The sequence below is a fragment of the Vulpes lagopus genome, chromosome 5, assembly GCF_018345385.1.
Source record: "Vulpes lagopus strain Blue_001 chromosome 5, ASM1834538v1, whole genome shotgun sequence".
NCBI classification, from domain to species: Eukaryota; Metazoa; Chordata; class Mammalia; order Carnivora; family Canidae; genus Vulpes; species Vulpes lagopus.
In genome coordinates, this window is record NC_054828.1 from 86,159,807 (window position 1) to 86,183,092 (window position 23,286).

Genomic DNA, 23,286 nt, shown 5'->3' on the forward strand with positions numbered 1-23,286 from the left:
GGGACAACAGAGGGATCCTGGTGGTGATGGGAATGTTCTGCATCTTGACTGTATCAGTGTCAACATCCCGGTTGTGATATTGTACTGCAGTCTTGCAGAATGTTATCATTAGGGAAACTGGTTAAATGGAACATAGGATCTCTTTATTATTTCTTAAAATTGCATATAAATCTGAAATTGTCTCCAGGGTCATTCTGAATCATAATCTTCACATTAAAGTTTAAGACGTATTGATCTCAAAGACTCAACCAGGGGGCACCTGGGTGGTTCAGACAGCTAAGCGTCTGCCTTGGGCTCAGGTCATGATCTTGGGGTCCTGGGATCAAGCCCTGCATGCTCAGCAGGGAGTCTGCTTCTCCCTCTCCCTCTGCTCCTCTCCTCCTCACCCCAGGCTTGTGCTCTCTCGCTCTCTCTCTCTCAAATAAATAAAAGTCTTTTTTAAAAAATAAAAATAAAAAATAAAAGACTCAACCAGGGCATCGGGGGAAATTCAAAATTCTTTCTTATGAGCAACAGTTGAAGGGAAGAAAATTTCATCCAGGGAAATCTTGGAGAGGGAGATGGTGAGAGGCTTCTTCTAGAATATGAAGGGATTATGCAGGAGAAGTTACATTTGGTGCATGTGGCACCAGTAAACAAAACACAGGCTAATTAGGGGAAAGTGCACAAGCTTCAGGACTGATCAGACCTGAATTTAAACCCAAGCTCCATCACCACCTATCTTGAAGACTGGGCGATTAGTTGACCTCCCTGACCCTCTTTTCCTTTTCATTAAAATGAGGCTGATTCCTACCTGAATCCGTCAATCAGCATCTAAGCAGAGAAAGAGAAACTGTTTCAAATATTTGCAACAAAAGGGTGAATGCGGGAAATGGATTGCAATGATAAAGACAGAAATTCAGGTGGAAGGTAACAAAGAAACTGAGGGATGAAGCCTCACATGATAGACAAGTCAGGAGTTGAAAGAACTTCTCAAATTGACATCTTTTTAAAGATGAAATTAGTTGGAGTAGGTTGTATGGGATGGGGCCACGAGGCAATTGAGAGATCAGCAATGATGGGCAGCAGACAGTTGAAGGGACAAGGGGAGGAGGCAGTGTTACCCAGGGGCCAGGGACACCAGGAAGAATCTGGAGCAGTGGAAATGTGGACACCACTAGAGGAGATGCTTGAGGAAGAGAGAAAGGGAGAAAATACTCTGGCCTCCTCCTTTCCTCTGCCCTCTAGCCTCCCCCTGGTGCCTCCATTGGCCAAACCCAGCAGGAAGCCAGAGCACCCTGGGGTTTGAGGAAGGCAACCGCTAGGTCAGCCCCTGCTATCCAGGGCAAAACAGGGATCAGAAGACAAATAGGCCCAGATCTGGTGCATTTCTGGGGTGTCTGTGAAGATACAGAGCATGTAAATGCCTGACATATAGTAGGTGCTAAATAAATGATAACTCTAACTTTTATGAGCCAATGTTATATGATAAGCATTTAAAAGCACATTTTCTCATCACTTTATATCTAAATATACAGCAACACAAGCTGGGATATCTGGCTTATGCTACATGGACTCTGCCAAGAATGCTTTGTGTGTGTGTGTGTGTGTGTGTGTGTGTGTGTGTGTGTTTCCAAATGAGCTACATATCTGAGAAATGTGAAAAGCAGCCCTGTCCTAAAGTTTCATTGTATAAAGCAAATGTTGAATTTCCACAGCTGCTAGCTTCAGCCTACCCAGAGGAATAGTTTTAGTGAAATATTAATCTCCGAGAAAGCCACATTGGGGTAAGACTGCACAGTAATTCAAGCAGCATGTGCAAAATTTATTTAGTTTTGGCCAGGAATGGTTTTAATTATGCGAAGTCTTCAGAATGAGAAGAAAGTGACTGAAGATGTTTGACTAAATCAGTCACAGAGGCTTTGGATGCCCCCAGCTCCCTCCCCAGTTTCAGTTTATTTCTGCAGGCTCCAAACCATACACACAAAGGAAGCTCCCATGGACCTGGATGATGGCATTGCCAGAACCCAGATGCAACCAGCAGTAAAAACAACCAAGACAGGAAACATCATCAGTACCAGTAGCGCAGAGACCTCCGTGTAGCATGAAGGCCAGGTGTCCAGCTGTGGGAGGATAACTAGGGTGGAAGAGAGAGAGGGATGAGAATCCAGAAGGAATTTTCAAACCCTGGGAGAGAAGACGCAAGATGCTTTTTCATTGAAGGTCCCAGGAGGGTGTAAGGTGCGGAGTGTGCTCTGCACCTGCTGGACACCTCGCATATCCTGGAAGTCACCTGGTGACATGAGGTGTTGGACTTGAAGTAACACCTGGGAGTGGAGAGAGGGCCAGGACCCAGGTCTAAGGATGATACATGCCCTGAGGACTGGGCTTGGCAGATAGCAGAGTTGAGCCAGTCGTATGGGCCTTAAAAATGGCCACTGATCAGAAGCCACAAAGTGTCCCCTAGGCTGGTGGGACAAAGAAAAAAACCCAGGAAGTTATCTTTAAAGATGAGCATTCAGCCTCTGGGTTCTGTGTATAAATGCCAGGGCCCTGGCACCAGCCTAGAGGCAGGGGTCTCTGTTCCAGGAGGGCCCATGTGAGTAAGAAAGAAGACAGGAATTTGAGGAGATGAGCAAAGGCTGGTTCTGTGAGAAGCTAGAGATGGACACCATAGTTCTCATCATCAGCCCTAAGTCAGCCCATCAGGGGGTCAGTACTTACTGCCTCAAGTCAGATAAGCCTGGGTGCCAAATTGGGGTTGGTTCTAGCCAGGGTGAGTGGCCTGACCTCAAAGGGGAGTCCAGAACACTGAGATTGGACAAAGGGAAATGGGAGTCTCCACTTGGATTTCCAGAGATCTTTCCAGCCCAGCATGTCCTAAATTCATTCTCCCACCCACTCGTTTCCTCTTTTTTCCACAGTGTTCATAATACCCTGAGCCTCTCAGTGACTCAGGTTCAGATTTGGGGGTTATCTTGAGCCCTTCCTCTCCTGTGCCCTGAAAACTCTATCTCATATCCCTTCTGACTCTTCATGCTCTCAGCCACTTGCCTGACTCAGAAATGCCTCCCTTTTCTCCAACCTCCCCTCCCTGCAACATCATATCCTGGTGCCAGGCTGAGCCCTAGGAAACAGTGTTCTTTTTTTTTTTTTTTTTGGAAACAGTGTTCTAATAATGCCACTCCTCTATCCCAAAATCATCACCTACAGGGTAAAATTCTTTCCAACACAGCCCTGTGCCCAAGCAAATGGAATCACTCCCTTCTTTGTATGCTTCCCAACCGGTTCTACCTCTGGGCTTCACTCTGCTGAATGTACTTCTCCATGTTATTGCATTTGAGTCCTACCCATTCTTGAATATTGACGTCACATCACCTCTTGCAAGAACATTCTTTGATCCGCCCCTGCATACATAATCGCTCCCTCTTTCGGAATCCTGTAACCCTGTGTACCAATCTTTTGCATATAGTAAAAGTGTGCGTTTTTCATACTTTACAGTAAGCTATAAGCTCTTTGAAAAGAGGGGCCTTACATATTTTCCTTCATGGAGGAGGCACAGGAAGACCCAGGAACATTGAGTTTGACCAGACTGTAAGACATGTAAAGAAGTTTGGAGGAATACCAGTGGCAAGGAAGGCACACTGTGATCCTGGAGTAATAACTGCAGGTGTGCGGAGTCCTCAGCCCATGTGTGCCCTGACTGAGTGCACCAAATGTAGAGGGAAAGGCCCATGACTGACCTCTGGAGGAAACCAGCCTGCCAGTGTCCACTGGAGAAAGAAGAGACGGACATGGGGACTGTCAGGTGCTGGTCAGACAGCTTCACAACATGTGAACCACACTGGGCATGAAAAGAATTCCAGCCCTGTTGGTCAGCCACACCAACATGTGCTTGAGTAATTCTGACCAAATCCTGTGTGGCTTTGTCTTTAGAATTGCCAGTAGGGCCGGACAGGGTGGGAGACTTGTGGATCCTGGATGAAGGCCATTAAAAAAGGTGACCCACTTGCCATCTCATTGCTCAAGCAGAGACTTCGATCCACCACCAGAGGGGTTCCCCCAAGTCTAGTCTATCTGAGGCATCTACAAATGTGGGGACTCACAGAAATAATACCCCACGGAGGAGCACACAAATGGGAACAAGAAGCATTCCTAGTCATCTGACTGTGGTCTCTTTGGGCCTCCAGGCCCCAAGCTAACTTCTCAGTCCACTACTATTATTAAAACCAGAGCACTCAGTCATAAGGGTGGAGCTAAAACCCTGACAGCAGGGATTCTGGAAGTCCCGTTTAGTCCCTCAGGGAGGGGCAGGAAAGAGAAATGCGAGGTAAGGGGTGTGCCAGCCTTCCTTGGCAGGAATCCGTGTCAATCCTGGGGAGGCAGGCAGCTTCCACCCGAGACCTTCCTGATGGCTCTTCGCCAGGGGGAGCTAGTCCCACAGCCACACGCAACCTGCTCCGTCGGAGCCAAGTCAAGTCAACACAGACAAATGGTGAGCATCTGGAAGGTGAAAACCCCTGAGCTGGGCAAACATCTACCCAATTCTAACGAGGGGCTTCCCAAGCCAGCTCTGCAGCTTCCCTGAAACCACAACTGTCTTACACTCTACTCCAATACACTAGAGCTCAACCTATCTGTTTCAGAGGTTCTACAAATGTTTGACTCAAATTACGTTTTTAAAAAATGTTTTTTAAACCACAAGCAGAGAGAGTCAAGCATGTGACATGCCAAATGTGAATGACCTGTAGACCCCACGAGCCACAGGTTAATATGCCCACTTCAGAATAAAGGTTCTCCTGCCAAAACCGTGCATATGTTTGAACACATGAAATGAATTAGGAAAGCCACAGTTCCAAAAATGTCTTTTAACAATTCAGACCCAAGCAAGGCTTCTCGTGCTGTAAAATCATACGTGCAAGAATGCTACCACCACTCCGGTTCACGTGTGCCATACTCCATGAAATACCAGGCAAGCCTCAGGGATATCCATGGGGTGCATGCTCCCATAAAGATATAATAGTAAACCGTGCAATAATGAGGGACCACACACAACATGCTGCACCGGGTATCACTGGTAGCTTTAGTGCTTGTTTTATTCTTAGAGTGCTTGGCAGGTTTCTAAAATTCCAACTCAGCAATGTGGGGCCATGCTGTGACCATTCCTCCTATAGCTGATAAAGTGAAAGTGATAACTAAGTTTGGGCTCAACATGCCAAATTAATCTTTTTCTCTTTCTTTGTTTCTCTCTCTCTCTCTCTCTCTCTCTCTCTGGCTGTGTTAAAGGTTTTAAGTGATACTAGAGAGAAACAGGCATTGAATTTTCTGAAAATAATTTTAATAACATAATTTACAATTCATAATGACACAGTATGTTTGGGGGAAATATTTTCTGTCAAACAAAGATAGAAACTGGTTGAAGAACTTGTTTATCTATTCCTTTCAATTCATCCTTTATAATGAAGGAATGCAAACAGTTGTCAAGAGTGTTAGTGAGTCAACATTAAAACCAATTTTTCCTATATTCCTCTTCCAAGGTTTGGGTCATTTTAATCAGAATAACCTGAATCTGCAAGGTATCCTGTTGGCTTTTTTAAAAAAATATTTTATTTATTTCTTCATGAGAGAAACAGAGAAAGGCAGAGACACAGGCAGAGGGAGAAGAAGGCTCCCTGCAGGGAGCCTGATGCAGGACTCAAATCCAAGACCCCAGGATCATGACCTGAGCCAAAAGCAGACCACTAAACTCAACCACTGAGCCACCCTGGTGCCCCTGCAAGGTACCCTGTTTAAAAGTGTTATCACTTCCAGTGGCTGGCAGGCCCAATTTTCTCAAGGCCGTACAGCTAGTACAAAATACAGGGATGCATCAATAGCAAGGATGCTCTGAGGCTGCAACCATCATCCCAAACCCTCCATTTCAAGTTTTCATGTTCATTCACCATAACAGTCTCATTGTTTCTGTAAATTAACTGCACTTATAAGCTAGAATTATCACATAAAATAACATATACCGCAAACTATTGGCTTTTTTCTGTTTCACTCATTGACATGCCATGTAAGATTTCATTTAAAGAGTTTTAATGCTAAAAAAATTTTTTAAACCACTGTGCCTTTCCATACATAGGAGAAACCCAATACATTCAGTAGGAAAGGGTTAAAGAAACATCTTCTTGATCGGAAGGGCAGAAACTAGATGAGAGTTGGTGTGCTTCCTCAGTGCCTCAGGTACAAATGTGGAGCTCAAAAAAGATAGTTGAATTAATCAATGTAGCAGAAACGGTGCGTCCCTGGCTCCTAATATTGGGAGAGGGAGACATTTTGGAAATAGAGACACAGAAAAGGCCACGGAGGCAGTTTTGCTTGTCTTAGCAGAACCATCTTCCTACAGGCAAGGAAACTGGCCTTTCTTTGTGGGAAGCCAAGCAGACCAGAGTGATGACAGTGAATGGGTAGCCACCTATGGACACTGACCATAGGGCCAGCAGAGCTGAGGTGTCCACACAAGGGAAAGAATGTCAGGAGCAGTGGAGGTCTCCAGACTTGTGGTAGAAGAGAAATGGTGGCCAGATATATGACTTGGGGGTGGTGGGGCAGGGAGTCCAAAGGAAAAGTGCACCTGGAAGTAAGCAGAAGCAAAGCACAGACGAGAAATCATCTATTCATCCACTCACTCATTCATTGATTAAGCAACAAGCATGGTACCAGAAGCTGGGGTAACAGAGATAAACATGCCTCATTCAGTGTCACTCTGGGGGAAGGGAGTATTGTTCCCAAAGGGGAGTACCGGGAGCAAAGAGAGGAGGGGGGTCATGGAGAAGAGGCAGCCCCAGACGTGAGTCTCAAAGAAGAAACAGGAATTAATCAAGTGGATAATAGCTGATGATGAGTACATCCCAACAGAGACAGCATTCATGTAGAAAAACAAGATTTGGAATGGAAATCTATATAGCTGGGGAACAGGTGTGTCAAAAGAAATGGAGAACAAAGTGAAAGGAAAGAAACAGCAAGAGATGATGCTATTGAAGGTCCTGGTGTGCTCTGCTAGGGAGCTTGGACTCTTTCCTGTCAGCACCAGGGAGCCAAAGAAGATGCTATGCTGAGGACAGCAGAGTATTCAGAATCTGCATGCACACTTCCCTTTGCAATTGTTTCACTCCATTTGCTTGGGTGGCCTCTCACAAGAACTCCCTGAGAACAGAAACTGTCCTTGTTTCACCTTTTTTCATCTTTACATTCTCAGAGCCTAGTGTCATGCCTGGAATACAACAGGAGCTCAACATTTACCTTATATGAACCAGTACATGAATGAGCAGAGGGCAAAGTAGGGAAAGGAGAGCCTAGGAGGACAAATGCAGTTGAGTATGGCCTGCAGAGCACTGCCAAGTGCAGAGGCTGAGAAGTCAGGACAAGAAACCATCTGAAATGTGATAAATGAGTAACTAGACACAGCAGCACATAGGGAAAGCAGACAGAAAAGATGACCACAGGTGAAAATACCCTGAAGCAGGATCGGTCACCTTGGCCTTAGGAAGTAGTGCTGAACTCCTGGGCTGTGGTATGGGTTGAATTGTGTATGTACCGTGCCATTTATTGGTGGGATATCATTTCTAAGGAAGGATTGCCTTTGGAGAAGGGTTAAGGGGCAATCGTAGGGGGCTTCATAAGGGAAGAAATATCAAAGAATAGGTAGAAATTTTCTATATGGAAAGGGGATAAAGGTGTTGTGAGTGAAGGGAGCCTGGAGATGTTGCGGGGCAGGAGGTGGGGGGCAGTAGTGAAGGTGAGCCAGGAAAACAGGAAAGGGCCAGCTCACACAACACAGAGTTTCTCTTGGAGGCAGTTCACTGGAGGGAATGGTGAATTACCGAGGGGAGTGTTCCAAAACAAGTTACTGAGGGTCCATACCGAGGGTCCAGTAAAAATTTTCTGTAAAAGACCAGGGCATAAATATTTTAAGCTTTGCAGGTCATCTAGACTACAGGTGCTACAACTACTCAGCTCTGCCAGCATAGTGCAAAAGCAGCCATAGACAGGACATAAACAAGTGAGCATGGCTCCATTCCAACAAAACTTTATATATAAAAACAGCAATGGGCTGGATTTGCCTGTGAGCTGTAGTCTACCAATCCCTGCCCTGGAATGATAATTCCGGAATTATCACTCCAGGTGGCTCACTGGAGGTTGGACTGGAGGATGTGGAGAGAATGGAGGTAGGGAGGCCAGTAAGGAGCCATTGCTTTAATTCAAGGGAATTAAATGAAAGATCCTGGTGAATCTTGGTTCCAGGTGACATGCTCCAAGGTAAAAGTGACAGGACTGCATGACCAATTTGATGGGAACATGCCTCATTGTTTCTTTAATGCTCAGTGGACTAGGAAAAAAAAAACCCTAGAGTTCTGTGTATGTGACTCAGAATCATGCGCATGTCCTACAAGGTCACCTGCTGGTCAGAAGGCACCAGCTAGGTGCATTACATAGATTATCTCATTGTCTTAAGCATAATTCTTAAGAATATTAAGTTGCATTTCCTATTTTGCAAACTGAAGTTTAGAAATACTAAGTTGTTTGCCTGAGTTACATAGCTGGTACGTGGTGGAGCTGAGATTGAACCCGGGTCTAGTGTCAAAGCCTATGCCATTCCTAAATGTTGTCATCTCCCCTCCTTGCAGGGTGTGGCATGAAGCCCTACTGCCTAAGCCTCCCTTCTTTCTGTCCCTGTGAAGACCCATTCTGCCATTTAAACTTCTCAATTAGCCTCTGGCACGGCAAGGACCAGACGTGTGTTTCAGCTGCAGAAACTGGTAGGTGTGAGCTTATTCTTCTGTGTTTGACAGAGGACGAGCAGCAAAACTCAAACCCAGACTTACAACTTACAGCTCTAACCTGATGATTTGTGCACGTTACCATATGGAGAAGACAGTGTGGCATTAGCTTATGGATTAGGAAATCCGTGAATTTAAGTGCCTAGATTAGAATATTGTCTGATTCACCTCCTGACACAAATACCCAGGAGATGTTTGTCAGATTGAGGTGACAGTATCAGCTAATGGAAAACCTATAGGTTTAAACCCTAGAGGTCAAAAATAAATAAATAAATAAATAAATAAATAAATAAATAAATAAATATAAAAAAATAAAAAATAAACCTTAGAGGTCAAGGTTAGCCTCTGAAAGGACAAACCTGACAAGGTGTAGTCAAAGAGATCGATTCAGTTACCATCTCCATCAGATTGTCTAGAAACCCTACCGATCATTAATTTAATATTGGTACAGATTCAGCTAGAGACAGTCTCTGCGTTGAATATTTTAAATAGGGCTTTGGAGACAGAGAATGGAGATATCCAAGAACAACTGAATTATCTCGTGGGCACAGCAATTCTTTAGTGAGACCTAGTGACCAGAATTGGGTCACATGTTAAGTGGAATGACAAAGAGACCACTGTGACTGACGTGCATCAATCGCATGACCCACATCAAGCTTGACTTCTCAGTGAATGATTCAACCCAAAGTGGGGCTCCTGCAGCAAGGAGGAGGGGGAATGCCTTTTGGGGGAGATAAACACTGGAGTCTGCCACAAATGTTGATATGCTTTGACCACCAGCCTCTATTGCTTTGCTAGGGCTGCCATTACCAAGTACTGTACACACTGAATGGCTTAAAACAACAGGTATTTATTGTCTCACAGTTCTGGAGTTCAGAAAAGGTATCAGCAGGGCCATGTTCCTTCTAGAGCATCCAACCTTCTGGGCCATAGGAGTACCTGAAGGATCAGAGAGGCAGTATCCAGCATGTTCAGAAAGTAACAGCGTCGATGCCTTAGGTTCTTTCATTTGTATTTGACTTTTTAGTGAAATCATATTTTTTCATTTGTCCAATCATTTGCTTATTCAACAAACACCCTCATGCTAAACTGTCTTCTCTCTCTCCCTGCTGAAGCACCCTGTTCTTTCCCAGTACAGAATTTACCAAAGTTTGTAATCATGCATTTCTTTGTGTTTCTATCTCTTGAATGTCTGTCCCCTAACAACTATAAGCTCTGAGAAGGTAGCAACTAAGACTGTTGGATTCACCACCACATTACCATCAATGTAGCCTGGAGCCAGGGACATGGTAGTTGTTCAGTTTGTTGAATGAGCAAATGATTGGACAAATAAAAAAACAATGATTTCACTAATAAGTCACAAACAAATGAAGGAACCTAAGGCATCGAGGTTGCTACTTTCTGAACATGCTGGATACTGCCTCTCAGATCCTTCAGGTACTCCCATGGCCGAGAAGGTTGGATGGGCTAAAGCACCACTGATAGCTCTGTGGATATTTGGAGCGTGTATACAAACCCTCATTCTTGGAATCAGTGTGGAACATGTACATGGCCTCCTCCTATATCAGTAAATTCAGATTCTGTGGAATTGGAATAAAGCCATATGCAGGATTATATCATTGAGTCCATGTTTGCACTGAACTATATAGTATCCTCACTGTACCCTCCTGAAGAAGGACCTCCTCTATTCCTTGTCTATTGAGGAAAGATGGGCAAGATTCCTGCAGCTTTTTCCCTCTTTCTTTAGGGAGAGTGCCCTGTCTGTCCAACACAGCCATCCAGGCAAAGGGTAAGGGACCTGGGTGGAACAGGGTGGGGTAGGAGTTAGGCTGGAATGACCCTTCCCTGGATCACTCACACCATGTCCTCTAGTACCAAGGGAAACTTCAACATTGAAATGTGACTCTTGAAAGATGTACTGTTTCACTTTTCTTGAAATCTGAAGCTCAAGAGCAAGCACATAACTCAACTGAGTTGGGGAAAAAATACCCCAAGGCCATTTCCAGTGTGGCCTTTCTGATTCTGGACAGTATCTCTCTGGAAGCCCAATCCATAAAGGCCCTCTGTGAAGGTATGTGCATTTCTCTGAGATGTATCCAAGAAGAGCAAAGATGCCATTTCAACCAAGGCAAATTTATGAAGTTGGCAGCCAGACCTTAATTCTAGCCTTGAGCCTCCGGGATGTCAGCACTGTGAACTAAGGCAGAGCTGAGTTTTTTGTTTAAGTCAAGCTTTTAACCCTCTGTGGTGTCTACCTCTGGTCTGAACAATGAAAGAATCCTATGTATGAAAACACAGAGATTGTCTTTGGCTCTAGATCAATGTATCTTCTTAGGGCCTGTTGGACCTGTGTCCTTTAAGCCCGGTAACAAAGCATTTATAAGGAAATGCCAGCCTTTTCCATTATTAAGAACTTCAGTGGCAATAGCCAAATCATCTAGGGTTATTCTAAGTATAGAGTTCTCACCCCCAGCAAATCACCTTATATTGCATCTTCCAAATCCAATAAGATTCAAGCAACTCTGTCTCCTTCTGTAGATTTACCTTCATCCCCATCTCCTTTCCCTCTGCTCAGAAGATCATGTGTCTCATGTCCATGTCAAAGTCGGTGCCCCTCCCCAGCCCCACACTGTGCTGAGCCCCTTCCTTCCTCTCTAGGCTTTGTGCCATCCACCGTCCTTACCACCCTGGTGTCTCCAGAGCAGACGCCAATTCCCTGTGCATGACATGGAGCCCCAGCACGCTCTGCTCTCTGAGAATATTTCAAAGACAACTCCAGTAGATGAAGTATAATATGTGAATCTGATATGATCTGGATTTAACACATGATGATTCACACAGGGCTTTGTGAAAAACATTTTCTTTACCCTCCCGAACTGAAACACCTATCAGGGGCTTCTTCAGTGATTTCCAACCACCCACATGGAAGCTGTCTAGAACATGGGAAAAAATATTAAAAACCTGTGTGAAAAAGAAAAATGAACATGGAGATACTTCTCCCAGTGTGTATAGTGCATTTATGGCCATTCAGTGGGGCTCACTCAGGCTCTGTCCCTCCCTTTGTATATGTTAACATGTTTTTCCATCTCTGAAACACTCCCTCTACCCAAAGCCTCTCTTTTTACTTCCAAAGCCAAGCTTCTGGAAAGAATTGCCTCTACTTGGTATCACTGCCCCCTTACCTCACATCTGTTCCTTAACTCACCTCATCTTTCAGAGTCCCCTCACCAAGTCACAATAGCTCCCTAATCCCAAAGCCTTGGATATTTCACTTCTTTTCTTAGTGGATTCCAAAACATTTGATGTTATGGATTCCTCCCTTCTAGACACTCTCCTCTCCTGTGTTCCATTCTCCCACCTCCTCCTACCTCTCTGCCCAGTCCCTCCCTGTCTCCCATCACTTAGAGGCCACCCACCCTTGACAGCAGTCTGGTACAGATAGCACAGGTCCGGATCTGACTGTCTGGGCTAATATTCCAGGTCTATTACTTATTGCTACATGACCTCAGGCAAGTGACTTACTCCCTGTGCCTCCATTTAGTCATTTATAAAACAGGCACAATAACAGTCTTCGCTGGCAATGGTTGTTGAGAGGAGTAAGACACACAGGTATTTAGAACACACAGGATACACTCAGGAAGCATTAGCCATTGAATTCCTCTTCCTATCCACTCTCTCACTTTGGGCAACTGAGCCATGACTTCATTACCTCTTGTTAAGTTTGCCCTTGAACCTTCTTTAAGACTTCTTTCCTGAATGTCAAACCTATAAACCATTTGCCCACTAGACATGTCTCCCTGGCCATCCCTAAGATGCTTCAGGTTCAGTTTGCCTGAAACTGAGCCCATCATTTTTTCCTGAAAATGCTGCTCCCCTGCCCACCTCATCCTCTTCTCTCCCCCGCTCCTCCTCCACCTCCTTCACCTCCTCCTCCTCACCATTAAGTCTCCTAATGAATAGCCTCACTATCTTTCCTCTGGTTGCCCAGAACAAAATCCCAGAGTCATCCTAGACTCCCGCCCTTCCCTTACTCCCCCGCGCAATCAGTCACCAAACTCTGTCAAGTTTATTGCCAAAGTATTTCTTGAGCCTGTGCCCAATTCCCGCCACCACCACCCCCACCCCCGCCCAAGGCCAAGGTCTCTAGAGAGAATTTTCACCACTATAATCACATACTGACTATGGATCAATCACATTAGCAGACACTTCACATACTTCATCTACATTGTGCTGAGCGCCATCCTTCCATGAGGGAGAAATCGGGAGTCCCTGTCTTCAGATGAGAAGACGGAGGCTCAGAGATGCTTAATAAAAAGGCTGCTACTCAAAGATGTTGTGGGGCAGGGATGTGAGACGGAGGTCTGTCTGACCCCAAACCTGGGGCTTTTACCACTCTTTAAGCCACAGTGGTCTCCTAACTGGTCTTCCTGCCCTACCTTCTTCCTCTCCAACATCTACGCTCTAGCCAGACGGGTCTGTTTTTACAATGAAACACTGAGCCAGCCCGTCCTCTGTGTAGGAGAGGAAACTCTGTGGTAGCTCCCCAGGGTATACAGAATAGAATCCGCATTTCTTCAGCAAGACGCTTCCTGGTGTGATCCCTCTGCCCATTTACAGGTCGTCTCCCTCCTCCCCATCCACACTCTCTCCTCTGCTTCCTTGGAGCACCCTCTACATGTTCACTGGGCTGCGGGTACTTCCTCCTGGTCTGCCTGCCTGTGATGTGCTTCCCTTCTCATTGGCCTGGACCCCCCATCTCAGCCTCCCAGACACATGTACTCTCAGATTCACCTGCTACCCACACCGTGCATGGGCACACCTGCATGGGCTCACCTGCTCGGGCTGCCCCCCACACTCAATGATTGCCTCTCACACAGAGCTGCAGTGCGACACAGCAGTCACTTAGGGGGCACCTGCTACATGCCAGGGCTTGTAGTAGCCTCCAGTGATCGGGAATCAACGGAACAAATGGCTTGCATTCACAGAACTTACTTCACTGAGGGAGACGGATAACAAAATGCTGTATTCCTATCTCTGAGCGTCCTATGTCCATGCTGGCTTGCTGAGCTTCTTGAGCAAAAAGAGTGTCTTGTCCTTCTCCATGTCCCCAGGGCTTGGGACTGCGCCTGGCACAAAGGGTGTCAGTACACACTAACAGCTCGAGCTGAGCAGACACACCAAAGCCACAAAGCTGTCTCTGTGAGCACACAAGCCTATGTCCCCAGGGACACCCTTCCCTTTCACATGCATCTTTTCCAGACTCTAGATGTCCAAGTCATTTTTCTCCATATTTCTGCAAGATCCTCCTGGTGCACCCAGCTTTGACACACAACAGGGTCTGATGCTGGAGAATTTCCAGGCCAGCCATCCCTGTTCCACATAACTGACCTGCTGAGAGAGGAAAGGACCAGGCCCACACAGCAGAAAAGTGGCAGTGCTGACTCTGCTTCCAGTGCTCATTCTGCCTCCCCACAGGCTTGCCAGCACATCTCACCATAGCAGGGAAGGGAGCTGCCATCAGAGGGTACTCAGCCAAGTGGCACAAGGGATAGGAGCTTCGAGAAAATAATGCATGTGTCTCCCAGTAAGATACCCTTCCTACCCCCTCCCATGGGCCACTGTGGCCTGTCCTGTCCTGACAAGGTGAGCGAGTAAAAGGACAAGTCAGCTGTGTTTGTGGAGGTGCCCACAGGAAGACAGCTTTAGGCAGCCCTTTTGATCAGGAATCCCTGTGCAGAAACAAGATCCCCTGACATCTGCTCCCTGCAGCTACTGACCAATCGAATGACACAGGCAGGAGGGCACAGGGCAAAGGGGAGAGGCTTACGTTACAGCAGGTGTTTTGTAAAAAGCCTTCTTTCCCACATAAGTTTATGGTTATTTCTCTGCTAAGCAGCATTTCCACCTCCTCTCTCCTTAGAGGACAAAGTGCAAGCTGCCCGGATGATCAAAGAGGAGGCCAGAGGAGGAGAACAGAGGTGCTGATCCCCAGAGCAGAGAGCTTCCAACTGCTTCAAGCTCCCAACAAGGTAAGGCCTGGGACATCAGGTAGTGGAGAGGAAAGAGGGAAAAATGAGGAGGATGCAGCCATCCCCACCCCCAACTCAACCCCCTACATACCTGGACTTTGCTTCTTGCAAACTAGATTTCCTAAAAGCATCCTCAATGATAATATGACTGTCCCAAAACTGTCTGGGGCAGTGGTGAAAGGCTCAGAGTCCAGGGGCCTGATCAGACCCCAGGTCTGCCTGACAGCTGTGGTTGGGATCCTGATTCCTCCTCCAATACCCACCCCCAGAAGGTGGTTGTAAGGAGCAATGAAAGCAAGTAAAGTCCTTAACACCCCATCTGGCACCTACCCCAGGGGCTACTATTATAATCGCCGACTAGGCACTTTCCCTGGGGGATGATGCTCCTCAGAAGGGACCATCCTTCCCTCTGGCTCTGTTCCCCGACCCCATCATGGGGGCTGCCTCTGTACCCACGTCTTCTCTGGCATGGCACTAACACACTGCTGGGTTGGTTGGTTTCCTTGTCTATCTTTCCATTCAGGCATGAGCATCTTGAGGGTCAGGATGTGACTTTCATGCTAGGGCTTTCTTCATTCATCACTTAACTAAGTCTCTCCCATGCCAGGGACCCACTGAATGGTGAGTAGATGAGGGAAGTCTTGGGATGATCTTCAGAAACACCTATATCCATGGTCCAATCAGCAAGCATATGTACCCATCACCTGTGGTGAGCCTTCTGCGGAAGGCTTTGGGGTCAAACAGCACTGCAAATGTGAAGACATTTCACACCCAGACAGTGTGGTAGCCCTGGCAGTTGACCTACTAGGCCACATGCTGGATTTTATGTAAAACAGAGCTGATCGACACTCCACCACCACTCCTCCCTCTCCTTCCTACCCCCCACACCCCACTCTAAGTCCAGAGAAACCTAGCAATTGTTTCAGACTTGGATGCTCTAAAGGTAACGTTTCGAAAGCCCAGCCTCAGGAGGGGCCATCCACACAATTCATCAGCCAGGGCTTTGGAAAGGAAACAAAGCAATCCACTACCATCACTGCAGGTTTGTTTGTGACTGTGGTTTCTTTACTTACTGGAGGCAGTGTCCCTCCCACGGCCCCTGGGCTCTGGTCCCAATGCCCTGGAGGAGACAGGCCAGTAGAGACAGGAGCGAGAGTCATCATTCAAAGAGCTCAGTACACCTGAGCGGAAAGTGCCCACTGCATTGTCTCCCAACAAACAGGAACAGACTGCTGTACTGCTGAAACATTAGTCACACGCCCCACCCAAGGCCCATCACCAGTCCCCATCTTCACATATCTCCCCATAAGTCAGGCCCTTCCTTGGCTCTGTACCACGTACACGCAGTTTCCCGACTGTCACACCCAGGCTCCTCAGTCGTCCCAAACCCAGCAAGCTCCTAGTTCTCCATTAAGACGCAACTCCAACATCCTCTTCTCTCTGAAACTTCTCCTGACTCCTTGGTGGCTGGTGCCTTCCAGCCCCCAGTTCTCTGCTCGCATCTCTTACTGCACTTGACACATGTGTCCCTCACACATCACAGACTAGAACCATGCTGATAAGGACTGCGTCCTCTTCGTGTTCGTGTCTCTGGCACCCAGCACCACTCTCTTAGCCCACACGTATTCCAAACCCACCCTGACACTTCAAGATCCCAACTAGGTTAGTCTAAACCAAATGCTCCTTACTGCACCAAACAGATTTTCACCTAGAGGCAAACAGTGAAAGTAGATTTTCCCGGGAACACAACCCAGAGAACCTAACCAGGGTAAGGTATCTTTCTTTAGAACCAGACACCAAGCAGGAACCAGCTTCCTTAAGAATCTCCCTGCTGGTCAGTTAAGAGGTGCTACTCAAGATCGCAGCCAAGGTGTGATGTCAGAGACCTGAAGACCTGGCTCTGGGCTAGTTTATCTACTGGACCAGACCTTAAAAGCCTCAGTGAAAATGCAAGCGATGCCCCAAAGATCTTGGGTCTGACTTTTACTGCAGTCATTAGCACCCAGGGGAATCTGTTTCTCAGATCAACCAGCCAGTCACCCAAGAGAGGGGATAACTCCAGGAGTCAGTAAGAGTGTGGTATCTGAAGGGGGAAGGCAGTGCTACAGGGAACCTGAGGGGTCTCTCATGTGTTGCTGGGCAGGGAGGTTCTCACCCTGCTCTATCCTCAAAAGCAACCTCATTGGGATCCCTGGGTGGCACAGCGGTTTGGCGCCTGCCTTTGGCCCAGGGTGTGATCCTGGAGACCCGGGATCGAGTCCCACGTCGGGCTCCTGGTGCATGGAGCCTGCTTCTCCCTCTGCCTGTCTCTGCCTCTCTCTCTCTCTCTCTGTGTGTGACTATCATAAATAAATAAAATTTTTTTTAAAAAAAGCAACCTCATTAGAGTATTTCTGTGACCCCTAACAAAACACCAGGCTTTGTGTATATACCAGGTAACCTCATCCCACTTAAGTCTGGGGGACAACCCACCAAAACAAGCAAACTCAGGGACCATAGTTGTGTGGGTTAGGTGTGGATGAAGCCAGAATACACAAATGTGCAGGTATTTGTGCAAGGCCATCTGGCCTACAGAGCAAGTGGCCAAGGGAATAGGAAGGAAGGGGCTCAGCTTTCCAAGGCAGTGCTGCATTCAGGGAAGTAAAAGATTCCAAGTTCGGTGAAGTGATCACCTGTAAACCTAGTCTCCAGTAGCACACATAACTCAAATAGGAGGTCAGTGACCAGTTCCAAACCTGGTTCTCCAAAATCCCATATGGGTCATTACATTCTCTTAGCAAGTTTTACCTGTAATATATAAACAGCCTTTGTAACACTGGGAGAGAACGCTTGGTACTCTGCATCTGATCAAGGTGAGGTGGGAGACCCAGCTGGTGGCATTCACTCACCCACCACACATTCACTGACTGGTTTCACCAATCAATTTCACTGATTCTCACAGATGGATTTCACCAAGCTAGGTGCACACCACAAGGGGCACGAGCTTGGAAAGGACCAAGCTGGAATCAGTCAGCTCCTGCCCCCAAGTCGGCACCCCTCTCCCCCAGGCAGGGGTACTGACTCCACTTAAGGCTCCATTTAGCATCAGGTTCACTGGTGCTGACCCAGCCCTGTGACAGAGGACCGACCCCATTGCACCGTCCCTCTGAGGCTGGGCTCTGGGCAAGGAGGAGAAGAAAAGAACAGGAGCCGTGAAAATCATGCACAGTCTGAGATCACAGGTGTGGCATAGGTGGGAAACGCGATGGACTTCGGCTTTTAATGATGCACACAACAAACTTTGGCTCATGTTTACTCAGACGTACTATATGTGGGGGATCGAGCTAAGCCCTCTACCTGCGTGCGTACGTGCGTGTGTACGCGCACACCACAGTCCAGATGTTTGTGTGAATCCTGGCCCTACCACCCACTAGCTGCGTGACTTTGGGCAAACTGCTTAGCCTCTCTCTGCCTCGTTTCTTTGTTGGGAAAACAGGGCAATATCAGTTCAAACTTTAAAGGGTCATTATGAGGATTAAATGAGGTTAAAACATAAAATGCTAAACTTGAACCATGTCCTGGCACGGAGTGGCAGTCGGTATTATCCCATTAGTTAGTTACACCAGCCTGCCGACGAGACGGACTATTTCTTCCTATCTTACCAATGAGGCTTTGAGAGACCGAGTCAACTTGCTCAAGGTCCCAGAGTTAGTAAGTGGCAGAGCTGGGATCTGAACGCAGGCGCCTGGCTCCAAAGCCTGCAAGCTTCACCACCACCGTGAGTAGGGCAGTGTGCGAGGTTCTGCGTACACAGAGACCAGCGTGGGGATGAGCAAGGGATCCCTATCCAGTAACCACTAGAGGGAAGATGGATGGAGAAAAAGAGGCAGAGGAGGGCCAGAGCTGGGGCAGCAGAGAGCAACAGAATTGCTGCGGGAACTGAAGAATGCTACACTCCACTTACGCTCTTGGCTCAAAGAACCAAAGAACCATGAGGAATTTGCCAAGGAGGAGGAAGTACACTGCAAAAAGTCAGGACCTAGAATGCCAAAACAGTAAGTTGGGTGGTGTGGCGGCCACCTCAAGAGGTGAAATAAGGGGAGGCCGGGAAGGTAAGTCGAGGCCTAACCACGAACAGCCACGTGAGCCACGGCTGGAGGTGAGATGTTCCTCCGCATGACAGGGATTCTCACACCTTACTGTGTACAGGATCCGCCTCTGGTGCTTGTAAGACATGTGCAGGTTCCCTTCCCTTCGGTAAGCACCGGGGGGCCAACTGAGGGTATTAAGACAATGGCGTAGGTAGCCTGACCTGCTGTGGTTTTAACAACAGAATTCTGGCACTGGAATGAGAGGAGATCTAGGGACAGAGGCTGGTATAATCGTCCAAACTGGAGCAGATAAGAGGATGAGAGCTGGGAATAACAGCCCTCTTCCTGAACTGATACATCACACCAGGGTTTCTCCACCTCAGCACTACTGACATTTTGGGCTGGGTAATTCGTCGCTGTGGGGGGCTGCCCTGTGCATTACAGGCTCTTCAGCAGCAGCCCTGGCCTCTGCCCGCCTGATGAATAGCATCCTCCCCCACTTACATGTTGACAGCCAAAAATGTTTCCAGACATTGCCAGATATCACTTGGGGAGCAAGAATGGAAACCCCAGTTGAGAACCGCTTTGAATCCTCCCATCCCTACTTCACAGAGGAGGAACTCCAGTGGAAGAAAGGTACAGGAAGGCCTCAGCCAGATTCAAACCCTGGTGGTCGGGCTCCAGGGCCTGGGCTCTTAGGCACCGCGCTTAACTGCCTTTCCCGGAAAGAGACTCAAGCCAGCTTTCTGGAGCAGAATTATATATATTTTTTGGAAGACCGGATGATGAGAAGAGGATGAAAGAGTGAGGTTCAAAGGTGAAACCTCAGTGCTTACTACTGAACTGTGAAGATAGTAGGTACTAAATAAATTTGAAAGGAATTAAGATGCATTTGCTCAAAACAGAAAAAGCCTGATTCTCCATGGTATGAACTGGCGAGAGACGATGGGTTTTGCTCACTCTGGGTTAAGGAACCCTCTGCAGGGCTGGACATGGGATGTGTCCAGCTGGTACCTGGATCCTGCGGGGGGGGGGGGGCTTCCCAGCTCTGTGGCCCCGGACACATTGTTTAACGTCTCTGTATCTCATTTTGCCCGTTTGTAAAATGGGGGTGGGAGTCCCTACTCAGAGGCTTGACTTGAGAAGTTAGGCAGTTAATAAGCACAAAATGGCAAGCCAGGACGCTGTGGCTGGCCTCCTCTCCTTCAAAGAGCCATCCTCATTACCTCCCCGCCGCGCTCCCCCCCCCTTCCAATCCGAGGGCCGGGAGACTCGGCTCCCTCTGCAGCAGCAGAGCGTCCCACTGAGGCTTTAGGGGGCGCCAACGGCCTTTCCACTCCCCAGTGCGCTCCGAGGTCGGGGTCCGGGGGGTCGCCAAAGGCGCACGGCGAGCTGGGCGCCTCCAAAAGGAGCGAGCTCCGCGCGTTTCAGGCGCGCCACAGCGCTTTCGGGCAGGTGGGCGCCGGCAGGCCCAGGGTCCCAGCGCGTCCCCGGGCGGGCGGGACAGAAGCGCCGAGAGTCGGGGAGGACCCGCTCTCCCGAGCCAGGCTGCCGAGGCAGAGAGCTCAGAGTTCGGGGATCGAGGGGGGAAGCAAGGAAAATAGGAGGAAGAGGAGGCAAAAAAGAAAGCGCCGGGAAGCGGAGCTCCCTGGGGCCCAGCCTGCAACACCTGGGCGGGGGGTCGGGAACAAAGCAGCGGCTTCAGGTCAGAAGTGCTCCGGGCGCTTCCGAAGAGGGGGCGCTCGGGGAGGCCCAGGACGGCTGGGGATGCCCCGCGCCCCTGCGCCCCGGGGCGCGCTCTCGGGCGCCTCTTACCTTCGCCGGGGCCGCCGGGGCCGCGGCGCGCACTTCCGGGGGCTGCGCTCGGGGCGCGCGGGGCCGAGCTGGGGGACCCGAGCGACCTCCGAGGGGAGGAGGCGGCGAGGAGGCGCCCGGGGCTCGGGCCGGCTCGGACGCCTCGGAGGGGAATCCCGGCGGGGACCCGCCAGGGCTGGCGCGGGGCGCGGGGCGCGGGGCGCGGGGCGCTGGCCTCGGCGCTCGCGGGCGGCCGCACGGAGCCCCGCAGACGCCGGAGGAGCCCGAGTCAGTGGGAGGAAAAGGTTGTCTCATTTCCTTCGGTCTCCCCCCGCCTCCCCCGCTCGGCTCCGGACCTGCCCTCCCTCTCCCCCGCCCCCTTCCCCAAGCCGCTGCCCCTGTGGGCGCTGGAGAGACGCGGATCCTGAAGGGCTGCCGAGTCGGTTCGCGCTCCCCAACTCCCCGGCCGGCCGGCCCCCTGCAGCGCCCCGGAAGGTTCCCCACCAGCCGTCTCCACCCTGTCCCGGAGCTCCGGAGCTCTAGCTGGGGACGAGTCCGGATTTGAAAGCAGACCTCCAAGCTCCCGCCGGCATCCATCCTCTCATTGCTGTCCCATCGCCGGCTTTGAGCCCCTGTTCAGGCATCCAACCCGGACAGAAGTACTATGTTAAATTTGATTGGCGCTTTTTTTTCCCCCAGTGGGGGTGTTTAAATATTTTTTCTTTATTTATTTATGATAGTCATCAGAGAGAGAGAGAGAGAGAGAGGCAGAGACACAGGCAGAGGGAGAAGCAGGCTCCATGCACCAGGAGCCCGACGTGGGACTCGATTCCGGGTCTCCAGGATCGCGCCCTGGGCCAAAGGCAGGCGCTAAACCGCTGCGCCACCCAGGGATCCCAGTGCGGGGGGGTGTTTAAAGCCTGATGCATAACCTCGAAGGAATGTCCATTTTGATCAGAAGGAGAGCAGCTGAGGTCTTTGTTTGGCCTTGCTCTTTCAGAGTTGAGGTTTTGTTTGTTAAATTCAGCAACTATTTATTGAGAGCCCGATAGGCGATAGGCGTTGAGCTGGGCCCTGGAAATGCAGAAATGAACCCGAAGGGCATGTTGTTCCTAAACAGTCGTGGTGATGATGAGTGCAAGCAGAGAGGTGGTCCAGGGATGCTACAGTCTCTTACTTTAAGAGAGGTCAGGGATTGGAAGAGCATTCTGTGGAGTGAAAACAGCATGGGCAGAGGCAAGAAGGAATGAGAAAGCCCCCCCATCAGGAGGCCGGCTAGCCGAGATCATGGCCAGAGCTGGGAATGGTGGTGGGGAAACAGGAAAAGAGCCAATCCATCAAGAAAGGATGGGAGCCGCAGGGAACAGTGGGGTGGAATTGATAGGCCCTGGTAACCAAGAGCTGCTGTAGAGGAGGAGAGAGGGTGAAAGAAAGAAGTAACTTCCAGACCTCAGGCTGGAGTAACTGGGGACCCACCAGTGGAGGAACAGAATCCAGGGTGCCTTCTGGCACCCAAATGTGTCCCAAATGTGTACCCAAATGTGTCCCCGAGATTGGTTGTATTAACATCAACTGGGAGCTTATTAGAACTAGGGACTTTCCAGTCCCACTTGACCTCCTGAATCAGAATGTGCATTTTAACAAGATCGCCAGAGATTCAAATATGCAATAGAATTGTGGAAGCACTGCTCTCTAGACCACTGACTGTATACTGGAATGACCGTATATATTAGACTGCGAGGCCCCTAATGTATATTAGAAACACCTGAGGAGCATTAAAAATCAATATGAGGCCCCTGCTGCACCCCCACAAATGCTTATTTAATTGGTTTGCGGGTGGGGCTCCAACATTAGTATTTTTGATACGCTTTCCAGATGATCTAATACAGTCAGAGTGGAGAACCACTGTTCTAGACTTATTTGAGAGCTACTGCACTTAACCTTGAAATGCACTTCTTCAGAAAGGAAAAGAACACCCACGTGTAAATGAAAATATAAAGACTAGTTATCTCGCTCTCACAAGGAGGCGGTTGGTCTGCTGGAAAGGGCCCTTGTTTCCTAAACATATCAGGAGAGTAGATTCTAGCCTCAGATGGCCCTGAAATTACTCTCTGAACTTAGGCATGTACTCCCCTCTCAGGCACCTCGCGGGTGTCACTCTCCTTATCTGTGAAAGACACACCCGACTAACTCCAGATCCCACCCCCCAGCTTGCAAGGAGCCATGATCATAGCTTCTCCTAACTCTCCAGCTTTATCAGCAGGCAGATGGAAGGCAGTGTTGACAAGTGGATTTTCCTGGTGGAATAGTATGTGTGTCGGTCCCATGCGCAGCCATCCATGCATGATCACGAGGGACCAGAGGATTGTGTGCTGAGCACAGGGCCACTCACATAACTGGTGCTCAATAAATGTGTGCCAAATATACAAATAAATAATTAAATACACTGATGCCAATAAATGGCACTGGCTTACTATAGTCTGGCCCTAATCCTGGGCCTATTCATTTGTCCTCCTAAACTGGAGGAAGGACATTTGGCAATGCTCTGACCCATGAACCTAGCTTTGGGTTTAAAACTAACTTCTGTTA

The 23,286-nt window shown here is 48.7% G+C and overlaps 1 protein-coding gene across 1 annotated transcript in view; it reads right to left on the bottom strand.

Moving 5' to 3' along the window:
• EVA1A (eva-1 homolog A, regulator of programmed cell death) overlaps nt 1-21,294 on the bottom strand; it is a 49,950-nt gene extending 28,656 nt beyond the window's left edge. The window contains exons 1-2 of the mRNA XM_041756981.1: nt 21,088-21,294; nt 20,719-20,977 (exon numbers count right to left, since the gene is read on the bottom strand). Coding sequence (XP_041612915.1) covers nt 20,719-20,977; nt 21,088-21,294 — 466 coding nt within the window. The remainder of the gene's footprint in view (nt 1-20,718; nt 20,978-21,087) is intronic.
• Nucleotides 21,295-23,286: the final 1,992 nt, after the last annotated feature.